The sequence below is a fragment of the Crocodylus porosus genome, unplaced genomic scaffold (assembly GCF_001723895.1).
Source record: "Crocodylus porosus isolate Cpor-Errol unplaced genomic scaffold, CroPor_comp1, whole genome shotgun sequence".
Lineage (NCBI taxonomy): Eukaryota > Metazoa > Chordata > Crocodylia > Crocodylidae > Crocodylus > Crocodylus porosus.
In genome coordinates, this window is record NW_017728931.1 from 99,496,378 (window position 1) to 99,509,897 (window position 13,520).

The 13,520-nt window shown below is 42.0% G+C and overlaps 1 protein-coding gene across 1 annotated transcript in view; it reads left to right on the forward strand.

The window, feature by feature from the left end:
- MET (MET proto-oncogene, receptor tyrosine kinase) overlaps positions 1-13,520 on the forward strand; it is a 104,759-nt gene that overhangs the window by 24,237 nt on the left and 67,002 nt on the right. The window contains exon 3 of the mRNA XM_019543413.1: positions 2,443-2,634. Coding sequence (XP_019398958.1) covers positions 2,443-2,634 — 192 coding nt within the window. The remainder of the gene's footprint in view (positions 1-2,442; positions 2,635-13,520) is intronic.

Sequence of the window (13,520 nt, forward strand, 5' to 3'; positions counted from 1 at the left end):
ACTCAGGATTAGAGGCACATTTATTGTTCATTCTCGAGGAGGTTAATTTTCAAAGAGGGTCCTTAATGCAGATGCATCTGAATCAAAGTTCCTGTCTTGTGTTGGTGAGGGAACTCTATCAAAGGGAAGAGGTTTCTTGTTGGGAGAAGCAACAAGTAAGGGATCTGCCTCATTTAAAAAAACACAGGAGCCGTGGATGCTACTTTGCTGGAACTCTTGCTGTTCAGTGTATAAGCAACAACTGTATAGATGTTTTGCAGACACATCTAGACTAGCCAAAATCTAAGTACAAAATAATGCTACTGTATTTACTCAAATACAAGACAAGATTTTTTCCCAAATCAGCAAGGGGTAAAAAGCACCTTGTCTTCCCTTAGTATACAAGGAAACCTAATTAAATACATTATCAATAAACTGCTGCCAAAAGCAGCATGTGCTTTGCAATGGCAATTGACTATGAAGTTGATTAAATGCAACTAACACTGAGCATGACTATAAAAATACCCATGGCCTATCATGGGGAAATATGGTCATGGGAACCTACAGGGATAGATTAATGCAGCCCATCTGACTGACTAAGATACATGGTAGTGTCTATTGAGTACAGCCCCCCCTTAGCCTTTTAAAGTCATTGTGAGCCACTACGCTGCATACCTTTTGACAAAGTAATAGTTACATATAGACATTACCGTCTGATGATTGCTTGGTGAACCATGTGAAATGAGTCCTAACTGAGGTATCCACATCACAATAACAGTTAACACCAAAACTGATACTATAAAGAACTTTGACACGTGTAATTTGAAATATGTGAAAAGTGTCTCTGTTTATGTGGCTCATCAGGGTGGTTCATGCCCTCATTCACCCCTGAACATGATTGGTTTCACTTGTCACAGCTGCAGCACGTTAACTGAGCAATACTAAAGCTGCCGCTGCTACAGATTGCACTAGAACTGGCAACATCTAAATATCAATAAAATATCTAAGTTTTCCAGTGTTCCCAGTGTGCCTTCTTCATGAACACTATCATTACTAATAAAATACTGGATGGTTTTATTCCTGAGGTTGGGGAAGTGCTTTGAATTCCTTTGACTTTATCTAGCACTGATCAGGAATAAACCAAAACCAAAATTACTTCATGTTTTAAGTTGCCTTATAAAAATAATTTGTACCTCAAAGATTGGAATAACTATATAATAGTAAAAAGATCATTCCAGTCTGTTGTTTAAAGGCCTGATTCAGATTCTAGTGAAGTCAGTGAAAAGACTCTATTGATATCCAAAGGCTTTAAATCAAGTTTTAGAAGAAAAAAATATATAATTGATTTTTTTTAAAGAATAAACAAAAACTAAGTTTAAAAAAGTGCAATATAGGCTTAATGTTTAGTTATAGAGTATGTTACAGTAGAAACATGCTAGATGCTTTCCAATTTTAAAATGGTTATGGACCCTTTAAGGGGTCCCTGTTTATTATCTGTATTATCTCATCAAAATGGAAGATGAAGCATCAATAGTAATGGAATTATCAGTTAATAGATTACTATTGAATTGTCAGGAAGCATGGTATTGTTCTTTTCTAAAGACTATTTTAAAATATATTGTTCCAGAAATTGTTCCAGTGGAAGAGAAAAATCATCTTTTATACATTCATGATTCTGCTAATGTAGTATATATTATAACCACACTGATGAGAAATATAAAAAGGGACAAGAAAGAATAATGTATGGTCAAACCCTAAGTAATTATATTGACGTGGATATGCTATAGTTTGGATTTCTTAGACAGAATCAGAATCTAGATTTTTTTTTCCCATTTTATCATGTACATTTCCTGTCCCTTCTTTTTTTTCCTCTTTTTTTTTTCACTTAAAAAGGGAGGGAAGAATAAAAGGAAGAGAGAAGAAAAAACTGTTTTTTCTTTTATTGTCAAAAATGAAAAAAATAATAGATTGTGTGATAACTATTCCATATATATATGTATATACACACACCCATATATAGATATACGCATTATATATAGATACATGTGTTTGTATGTGTGTGTATATATATTTATAGATATATCTATATATATCAAAGACATTTCTAGCAACTCTAGATTTAAAGCATTTTGAGACCCTTGGATGAAAAGCATAATGATAATATATTAAGTTTATTATCATATCTTGGTATATGTGCTTGCATATTTCTACCAGTTTAGAAAAACTCGTGTTTTTGGGTAGTTATACAAAATAAATTACATGGGAAATGATTCCATAAAGCTAAAACATCACTGTATTCCCCATGGAACATGATAACTGATGGAACAATTACAGTTTGAAACACTGTCAGTACCTTTGATGCTTTATATCCACTTGCCAAATGATTTCTCTTTAACAAAGAGCTTTTCCAGGCTGTCCTCTGCTTGCAGGAGCAGTACTCATCTGTACTTTATTTTATGACAGATATTTTCAAGAAATGCCTCATACTGCAGAGCACGAGATGATGAATACCGGGTAGAGGTTACGACTCCTTTGCAACGGGTCGACTTGTTCATGGGGCAGTTCAACAGTATCCTGTTAACTTCAATATCTGTCTTCACCAAAGGGAATCTTACCATTGCCGATCTGGGAACATCTGAGGGCCGCTTTATACAGGTAAATGTTATTGTTAACATTCTTACAACTGATTGAGCACGCTACATGACTGAAAAGAATAAGCAAACTAAATTAGAACAGTAAGAAATCAACTACGGCTGGAAAAAACTGTGGACAATATAGTCACAGATTAATGAGGTAGCAGAAAATCAGGGGCACTGCATAAATTGGAGCCCTTGCCCAATAAGGTAACTGAAAGGAGTCAGCCGTGAGTTTGTAACAATACTCAAGGGTACTGTGACTTTTTAAAGTCCTGTAACTGCTACAGTGAAATTATCTGCACCTGTTTTCATTTCCTGGCCTCTCTGAATGCATCTCCTCAGATCTTATGGCATTGGCCCAGTTTTGGAGCAGAATCTTGCTATTCTCTCATTCTTGGATTGGAGGGAGGTAGTTCACTGCGTTAGGCTTTGAATGGGATATTGGTCTTACTATCTTATGTGTAACGATCATTTACTGCTTTGGGGGTCTGCTTGTATCTCAGGCACTTGTGTTTTCTCCAGTCAGGATGTGCAATCAGCGGGGATCTTGGTTTTCTCTGATCTTAAAAATATCCCCAATTTTCAGATTAAAAAAATAACCTCAAATCCACATTTTCCATGATTAAAATGAAATGCCACTAATATATAGATATATGTATAGTGATGTTTCATTTTAGTCATGAAAAAAGGTGGATTTGGGGTTACTTTTTTTAATTTGAAAATTGGGGATTATTAAAATCAGAGAAAACTAGGATCCCTGTTGATCACTGATTCATTGCCAACATCCTTCTTCAGTGTATTTTTATTCAGCAGCTGGAACAAAGTATTAGTTGATAAAAGGATTTTAAAACTGCAAAAAGTATGTATATTTTTCTATCCTATCTAACCTATCGTCCCCTAATAGAAAAACTTAGCTTCTTCAGACCCCACTGCCTCAGGTTCCTCTATCTAAGTTTGTTTCAGCATGACACCAAAAAAGTACTCTTTGTTTCCCTGCCAGTGTTCTTTATTTGTCAGGATGCTCCTTTAAGTGTCATCAGACTTCAGCCCTTTTTGATAAAGCCAATTCTGAAGGCTGCCCAAAGACTGAACCAGAATCATCAGAACTAATTATTCAAGTGTTGTCTTCTAACAGCCTTTAAATAGAAACCAATCAAGGGAACATCTTGAGGTATCTTTTCCCCCGAGCCTTGTCTGTTGGGAAGCATTTAATCAAGGTTATTTGTACAGAAAACACCATGCCCAAGCCAAGTCAAGCCTACATTGACAAATTATCATAGAACATTTCCATATTTGTCATACTAAGCTTCCCCTCCATGCCACACACACCTCCCTTTTTTGTTGCAAGAAACCCACTGATCCACTAGTCTCTCCTGCAGGGATAAAAATATGCTGTTTCCACAGGAGAGTACCATATTTACCTGAATATAAGTTGACCCTGAATTTAACACAACCACCCCATAATTAGATTATTTATATGGAAAATGTATACATTTGTTATAATTTTTCAGGTATAGAATCTACTTATTCTTAAATTCATCCCCCTCCCACTGCTACAACAGGGAAAGCAATGACTGGTGGGGAGGTAGGTGTCCCCGTTGCCTTCTGCTCTCCTCCATGTATCCTTTAATGACTAGTAACATCATAGCCTATAACAAAACTTAATATTTTTTTACCTTGAAATAGCTCTGAAAAAAGGGGTTACCTTGTCTCCAGGATACAAGAATCACAGTATTTTGCAGAATTTAATATATATTCTTAAATTAAGGTTTTTTTGCTACACTAATAGTTGTCTGGGTAATGCTTTCAAACATGTCTCATTAATGAATTCTCTACTAAAGCAGATTTGCAATGGAGTTTCTATGGAAATATATCTAGTAATTGCAGTGAATGGAAATAAATTCATAAAGACTGAACTATTTATTTTAATGTTGCTGAGATGTAATTGGTAAAAATCAGGACTACCTAAAAATGATGCAATTCAGCATATCTGTCAGCCTCATGAACACTGAACCCAAATTATGTAGAAGTTCATAATGTTCCTTTTTTCTACTGATGACACTTTATGGGACAAATTTGCAATGGGACTTTAGATTGTCCTTTCTTTGTGCACATCTAATACATAGGACATATGGACTTACGGTTTTAATGGTTTCATTATAATTTGTGTGTGAAAAGGATTGAAATTAAATATTCAAAATATGCTTTGGTCCAGACTTTGATTCTGTAGTAGATGGTGGCCATTCATATTGACTTCCATAGGCACTTAACTACAGGATCAGAGTCTAGAATTCTACCTTTCATGTGCACACAGATGAAGGCATTGCCTTGGAAATATATTGCTATATAATATTTTGGTCAAAATATATTTTGAGTCATTCACAGAAGTTTAGAGCTGGAAGGGACCTCATGAGATCTTCAGGTCCAGCCCCCCTGCTGTAGGCAGGAAAGATTGCTGGGGTCAAATAACCCCAGCAAGGTGAGTGTCCAGTCTCTTTTTGAAGATCTCGAGGGTAGGTGCCTGCACCAGCCCCACTAGAACCCTATTCCAGAGTCTGGTAATACGAACCATAAAGAAGTTTTTCCTTGTATCCAGTCTGAAACCTTTTTCTAAGAGTTTATAACTTTTGCTCCTGTGGCACTTTGGTGAATAGTTGTTTGCCTAGCCCCCATGCTCTCCACTGATACATTTGTAAGCTGCCACCAAATCCCTTCAAAGTCTTCTCTTTTTTGGGTGGAACAGTCCCATATCTGTCAGCCTTTTCTTGTATGGCTTGCTTTTCAGTCCTCTAATCATATGAGTGGCTCTTCTCTGGACTCTCTCACACTTCTCCACATCCTTCTTAAAGTGTGGTACCCAGAACTGGATGCAGTACTCCAGCTGCGCCTCATCAATTCTGAGCAGAGAGGGAGAATAACTTCCTAAGTTTTGCTTGAGATGCATTGGTTGATGCATGCCAGCATATTGTTTGCTCTGCTAACTGTAGTATCACATTCATATTCATATTCATTTTATGGTCAATTATGATCCCCAGGTCCCTTTCGGATGTGGTGCTAACATAGCATTACCAAGTCTATAAGTATGTTGTGGATTTTTCCTTCCCAGATGGAGCGCTTTACACTTCTAAGTGTTGAACAGCATCTGGTTCTGGTCTGCCCATCTAACTAATCTAAGTCCACCTGGATTGTCAGCCTACCCTGATGTGTGGCCACACTTCTCTACAGCTTAGTGTCATCGGCAAACTTTGCCAGTGTGCTTTACACATCCAGATCATTGATGAAGGTGTTGAAAAGCACTGGTCCACTGGGGGACCCCACTGCCTACCTTCCATCAGGTCGACAAAGATCCACCTATTAGTACTCTCTGGGTCCAACCCTGCAGCCATCTAGCCATTGAATTGTTGAGCCCATAGTCCCCTAATCCCCTAGTTTTACCTTGAGACATGTCATTACTGCAAAATAAACATAAGCTTTAATGCACAGGTTTTGTGACCAAAATTATCACCCCATAGAGTGGTGGGGTTGTTGCTTCTGTTATTTATACCAGACTGTCAAACCCTTACTCACAATGAATGATATCTATAGCTGTGTCCACATGAGTGCGGACGTGTGTTTCCCCAGGGGCAAGAAGTACCAGCACACCTCGTGCCACTGCACACTGTGCCACACATCCTCTGGTGCACTGCAAGTTATCCCAGGTGGGGTAGGGGAGGCTGAGGCCAGCACAGTTGCTGGCACCGGCAGCCTTACCTGGGGCCCTGGGGGCCTCCAGGAGCTGCAATCCTGCTGCTCAGAGCCTGGCCTGTTCTTCTAGGATGAAAAACAAACAAACCTTGCACTGCTACCCTGCAGTGCGGGGAACACCTGAATGTACAGTGTGTTGCACCACAGATGGGTCTGTGGCACCACATACCACATGACTGTGCTCATCTGGACATGGCCTATGTCTGCAAGTGTCAATAGGATTATTCATGGAGAAAAGTGTTGTTAAACCAGAGAAAGGGTATCAAAATTATTTTTATATTGTTTGCTTAAATAAAGCACCTGAAGAAATGGTATTTTTTTAAATCTAAAATCATACATGTTTTTGAACCAATAAACAGTATCTTGCTCTTTCACTTGTCTGCTTGTGTTTGAGGATCAATATAGTTATAGTTATTTTAACAACTATTTTGGGAAAAAATAGATTCTCCTGAACTGAATGCATTTTTACATGCTCAAGCTAAGATTTAATTGATCTAGATGGTCTGGATGCAGAAGACTCACCAGTTCTTTTAAAGTAAATAACTGGTCATAGTAGAATTAGAGCATTTCCCAACAGGATCACTGAAGCTCATTGACACAGTGGTAATGTTTTGACTGCCTTAACAGTGTTAAATCCGTGTTGGGCCATGAGCAGTTTGGAGTTTATAGTTTACTAAATACTGTAGAGTTTATGTTACAAAACAGCACAGTAATAATTTTTATAAGACAGCTGCCATGCATGAGAAGGGAAAGAAAAATGGTTTCACTTCCTTCCTATGCTGGAGACTGACGACGGACCTTTTTTATAACAAGGGTTTTTTTGTAGTGTGCAGCTGTTTCTGCCTTTCTTATTGTGCTTATTTTCAGTGTATGGCTGGGAACACAGACTAAAAATCCAGCTGTTGGGTGCAAAGTGAATCAGGTATTTCACAGTAGTTATTTGATTAGAAAGCGGTATACTGTCACACAAGAGATGCTATCACTGTGCAGTCCAATTCTCAGTTTTCACCACCTGAGGATCTGCCTCCTGAGGGAAGAGACATTTTCATTTATTATCCTCTCATTTTCAAGCAGCTAAAGCTTGACACAAATTCCCATAACAAATTGGGCTAAAATTTCTTGAGCTTGTTCTCATCCCGAAGGTGATATGTTTTCCATTAGGCTGTTTTTTATTTATCTCAGTGTGAACAGTGTTCATTTACAGATCACACATTTTTTTTGGAGTGATGAGATTCAGATAGTTATAAGTTGGCTCATTTTTAAAGCTTAGCTTTGATATATTTGAAGATATATATTTTAAAAAAACAATACTCTACGTCAAAATGACATACTTTGCAATCAACTGTCTGTGAAACAACTACATTCCCAGTAAATAAGCTTCACAGAGGTGACCAATATGTGGAAGTGGAAAATGGGAATCTTCTTACAATTAGGTACAACTCAGGGCAGGAGTAATAGGTAGAGTTCACTATCTTTCTCTTAGATAGAATTTGGTAGTACCTCCAGTACTGTATTGCAGATGAACCCTTTGGGGCTGTGTGGTACACTGGTAGTGTAAAGTTCCCTGTTTAACTTCCTTCTTCACACAGAAGGAGTATTTCAGGAGAGCAGTAGCATAGGCATTAGTGCACTGTAACCTCATGGGAGTGGGGAAAGCATCTGCTAAAACTAGGGGTGTCCCAATAAAGATTTTGGGGGCTAATAGTGATATCTGATTGTTAAGGAGGCATATCAACCAATATTGATCCGATTTCCGATACACGGTAGAGAGCTCCCTCCAGCTGGTAAGTCCATTGCGGTGGAAGAGGAGTAGAGGGGAAAGGGGCTTGGGTGGGGCAGATCCCCCCCGCCCATGGTGAGGAAGCGGGCAGGGGCAGGGACAAGCGCTGTGCAGCTGGGGCAGGGCAGGGCGTGGGGTGGACCCAAGGCTCATTGTGGGGGGGAGGGGGGCAGCTCCCACTGCTGCATACACCCTGGGAGAGCACATACCCCTGGCAGGGGAGGGCGCATACCCCCGAATCTGCATGGGCTGCAGCTGCAGGCTGGAGCGGGGGCTGTGGTGGGCTCCACTTCCACTGGGGGCTGGGCTCAGGGCAGGAGCTATAAGGGGGCTGCAACCACCCCAAATTTTGCAACCACCCCAATTCTGCAACCTCCCAATGCTGCCACCACTGCACGCCTGGCACAGCCCCAACTTTTCCCGGCACATGGGGAGCGGCTAGAGTTGAGTCAGGAAGAGCCGGGGCTGTGTCAGGTGTGTTGTGGCGGCAGCACTGGGAAGGAGCTACGACAAAATTTGGCCCAACCCCTGGCAAGAAGAGCCTGGCGCAACCCCCAGCTCCAGCCCACAGCTGCAGCCTGCTCCCCCTGTGCTGTGTCCCACCCCCTGTGCCCTCCCAGGGTGCGTGCAGTGGCAGGAGCCATCTCCCCCAATGAGTCACAGCCCCATCCCATGCTATGCCCCACCCCAGCTGTGCACTGCCTGTCCCTGCCCCCTCCCTCACCATGGGGGCATTGATCTGCCCCCTTCGTGCCTCTTCCACCACAACAGACTTACCACGTGGAGGCAGCTCTCCACACTGCCGGGCTCTGCTCCTCGCTGCCTGAGTGCTGTGCTGAGACTGCGCACATACATGGGCCATTCATCAGCCACATTATTGGCCCCATCAGGCCAATTTCCAATGCAGACAATTTTCTTTATATCAGTAGCAATCCAATACCAAACTGATGTATCGATGCATCTCTAATTTAGATGTATCTGGCACCCGAGGGCCGTAATGGTCACTGAAGTTTCTCTGCACCAATTATTCTATATTTAAGTTTAATAATTATGAGTAATGATATTTATTCAGGGGCATTCACTGTTTCCTTAAATGTTTTTCTACAAATTTTACACCCAAATTAGATGTGAAGGTTTTTCATGCTGCACCCAAGGGCTGTTGGCTTTTGGATTGAAGTATGTGACAGATTTGTAAGAAAAAGCCATTCCCCTAAGATTAAAACAAACAAAGCAACCCAAAAAAACCTTCCAATCATGCAGAGTGTTCACTCCCCCATACCTGTGGAACAGAATAAAATCAGGGCTAACCAGCTGGGCGGCCAGCAAGCTGCATACCACCATGGGGGGATTAAATTGCAGCCCTCAGGCTTCTGCCTGGCAGCAACTCCCCCTATTGCTCCTCCTCTCTTCTCTGGCTTTTGTGGTCTATGCCTGCCCCAGGAGGCAATGCAGAGGTGTGGGGGGCACCCACATCAGCATACACTGCAGTCGGGGCCATCCCTGCAGGGGGTGAATCAGGGCAATTGCCCCAGGCCCCGTGTTTTGCGGGGCCCTGCAGAGCTGGACGGAGCAGCTGTGGTGACTCTGCACCACCACCACTTGCTTCAAGTCCAGCCGCTCACTACCCACCCCCACCACTGCTGCCAGTACCACTGCTGTTAATAGCAGCAGCAGCAGCTTCTTCGGGTCCCGGGCGGGTGGAATCAGAGCAGGGTCGGGGCCCCACGTGGGCTGATTTGCCCCAGGCCCCGCACCCTGCTCCGGTTGGCTCTGACTGCAGTGATGAGGCATCTATACAGGGACACCTGTGCAGGGTAGTAATCAATAGCTCAATGTCTAGTTGGCAGCCAGTATCAAGTGGAGAGCCCCAGGGGTCAGTCTTGGGGCCAGTTTTGTCCAATGTCTTCATCAGCGACCTGGAAGATAGCTTAAATTGCACCAAGCTGGGGGGAGTAGTTGATACTCTGGAGGGAAGGGCTAAGATTCAGAGTGACCTAGACAAATTGGAGGTTTGAGCCAAAAGGAATCTCATGAGATTCAACAAGGACAAGTGCAAAGTCCTGCACGTAGGACAGAAGAACCCCATGCACCAATAGAGGCTGGGTGCTGACTGCCTGGGCAGCAGCTCTGCAGAAAAGGTCCTGGGGATTACAATGGACAATAAGCTGAGTATGAGCCAGCAGTGTCCTCTTGTTGAGAAGTCTAATGGCATGCACGGCTGCGTTGGTAGGTGTGTTGCCAGTAAGTCAAGGGAAGTGATTACTTGCCTCTATTCAGCATTGGTGAGACCACATCTGGAATACTGTGTTCAGTTTTGGGCCCTGCTGCTACAGAAAGGATGTGGACAAATTAGAGAGAGACCAGTGGAGGTCAACACAAATGGTGAGGGATCTGGGACATATGACTTGTGAGGAGTGGCTGAGAGAACTGGGCTTATTTAGTCTAGAGAAGAGAGGACTGAGAGATGATCTAGTAGCAGCCTTCAACTACCTGAAGGGGGGTTCAAAAGAAGATGGAGCTAAACAGTTCTCAGTGGTGGCAGATAACAACAAGGAGCAATCGTCTCAAGTTGCAGCAAAGGAAGTTTAGGTTAGATATTAGGAAGAAGTTTCTTACTAGGAGGGTAGTAAAACACAGGAGCAGGTTATCCAGATAGGTGGTGAAATCTCTATCTTTGAAGGTTTTTAAGACCCAGCTAGACAAAGCTTTGGTTGGGATGATTTAGATGGGGTAAGTCCTGTTTTGACTAGATGACCTCCTGAGGTACCTTCCAACCCTAATTTTCTGTGATTCTATGACATAGTGCAGCGGGGCGGGGGGTGGAGATTTTCATAATTAAGTTTCTTATTGACATACAAGGTCACTGAAGGTCCTTGGCCTTTGGCTTGGTGGTGTTAGTCCATTTTCCATTTTATGCTGTATACATAGCAAAACCATCCAGCATAAATGCCAAATCTTGTTAGAAATATGGCAAAGGGGCCAAGGAATAGGTTAGTATAGAACATGTTACTGTTTGGCAGCCCAAGAAGTTAATCATCCCAAAATGGGTTCAGGTATATTGGGTGGAGTCAGGGGGCATGTCCAGATGAGTATGCATATGCAGGGTTTTTTTGTCCCAGGGCACACCCCTGCACATGCGCTCTGACATGCAGCATATTGAGCCAGGTAGGGTAGGGGAGGCTGGGGCCAGCATCCATACCTGGGGGCCTCCCAGGGCAGCAGCAGTGTCAATCCAGCTTCTCAGAGCCTGGTCACCAGCCAGAGCATGGCTCTGGCCAGCTAAGCTCCATTTCTGGCAGCACACATTGCTGCTACGTGCGTCATGCCATTTTTCTTAGCAGCCATTTTTTTTTAATACTAGGATCTCCCAGAGTCAAATTTTAGCAGCGCAGCAAACAGCTGCATCTGTGCCACGTATGGTTTGTGTTACCTCAAACAACTTTGAGGTACCACAAACTGCACATGCGTGCTCATCTGGACATGTCCAGTGTGGAGGTGGGAAATTCCCCCTGCTCAAAGCTTATGTTTAGTGTATATTGGGGTGGAGTCATGGTTGGGGCAAAGATCTCCCCACTGAAAGCCTGCTTCCTAGGCTATATCTTTTTGGTGGGTTGATCATGCACTTGATTTTTCAGAAGTGACAATCTGACTTATTAAAGAATAAGTATAAGCTATACATACATTGTATGTATGTGAATGTGTACTTAGTCACTGTTTTTTGCTTTTTCTGTTTTTAAACCACATCTATAACAAAATCTATGTTAGGACTGGTTTTTTGAAAATATTTTCAACTTATTTTTTAATATTGAATAGATTTTATAGTAGCACTTCTTGTTTCCATTGTAGAAAGTATGCTCTGTTCATCCAAAAGTAAACTTTCAAACTGTAAAGGAAAGGCAGAGAAATCCTTATACTGAAATTAAAATTAACACCTGGAGCCATATAAATGTTTGGAAGGGAGCACATGTTTTAATGTTCAGTTCCAGTAAAAAAGCTTAGGCCCTTCAAAGCAGATGCATTATACTCAATGGATTAGAATGATATACAACATCCAGTGAGCTACATATGTGCCGTTTACAAGGCTATGCTGCATAACCTGGGGCACTCGAGGTGTTATACAATAATGTTAACCCTGGAGCTAGCTCTGCTGGATAATGGTGTACACCTGTCAGACATCTAGTGAAAATAACAATATGATACTTTGCCTAGATTGTTTTAAGTAGGCCTCACATTTTTGCAGAAGATAGTCTGACATGCATACAGTCACATTTGTAACTCAATCCTGCTGACTAGCACGACTGATCACCAGAACAATTAAAAAAAAAATCCTCTGCAAGTGAAGTTGTTACAGTCTTAATATGCAAAGTTGTGTATAAATTAACCTAGGGTCAAGACTTGTGACTGAACACTCAGATAGGCTGACAGCAATGAAAAGGTGTTTAAAAGAATTCATTTTATATTCATGGAATTAAAAAATGATCACCCACTTCCAGTATAAAGGATACATTAATTAATCTATTGACCTCCTGTCTTCAAAACCCATCATCGTGGAAATGCTCCGAGCTGCACAGGAAGGCTATGACGTGTAAGCTTTCAGTGCTCGTTGTTCCTTTTTATGTGTCTTTTTTTAATGTCAGAAATAAGTATACCAGTTTCAAAGACAGCAGTGAAATCCACCATTCAGTCAGTATATTGGCGAATTATCTATCTTCTTCAAGGATAGAGGGAGTAAAATGTTGCATTTTATCTTGGGAAGGCTGTCAGGAATTCTAGTTACTGGTATTTATTGTCTATGAAGACAGTAGGTACATTGAAGGACATTGGGCACATATGTATCTGTCTGCTTATTGCATGTCAATCTCTAACATGCTTCAGAGCATATTGTTCCTCTGTAGGATGATTTAGTATAAGATTTAAGCAAACTAAGGAGTTCCCTGGGCATGGCCAGTACATTTACAAATTACATAGATAAGTCAGCCGAAAAATAACAATGTATTTGGACTCATGGGGCACATCCAGACGAGCGTGCAAGAGGCATACTGAGAATGAAAAAATGTTCCCCACGCTGCATATTTCCAGCATGGGCTCAAAATTTTATACCTGGATTTCCAGGTATCAAATAAAAACACCGTAGAAAAAAGCGGTGCAGGCAAGCCAGGGCTCGGACCTCCAGAGACACTATGGCATCCAGCCAGAGCATCTGTATGGTGGCCCGTGCTGCCCTAGCACACTGCATTCACATGCGGGTCAAGCAAGAGCAGCAAAGGCTGTGACCCAGGCACTGTCCGCATTAAGTAGGGACTGGGGGTGCTGTAGAAATGTGTGGGTTGTATGGGCGGTGTGGGGGCTAGTCAGGGGGCCTCTTGCAGGGCCCCATCCCC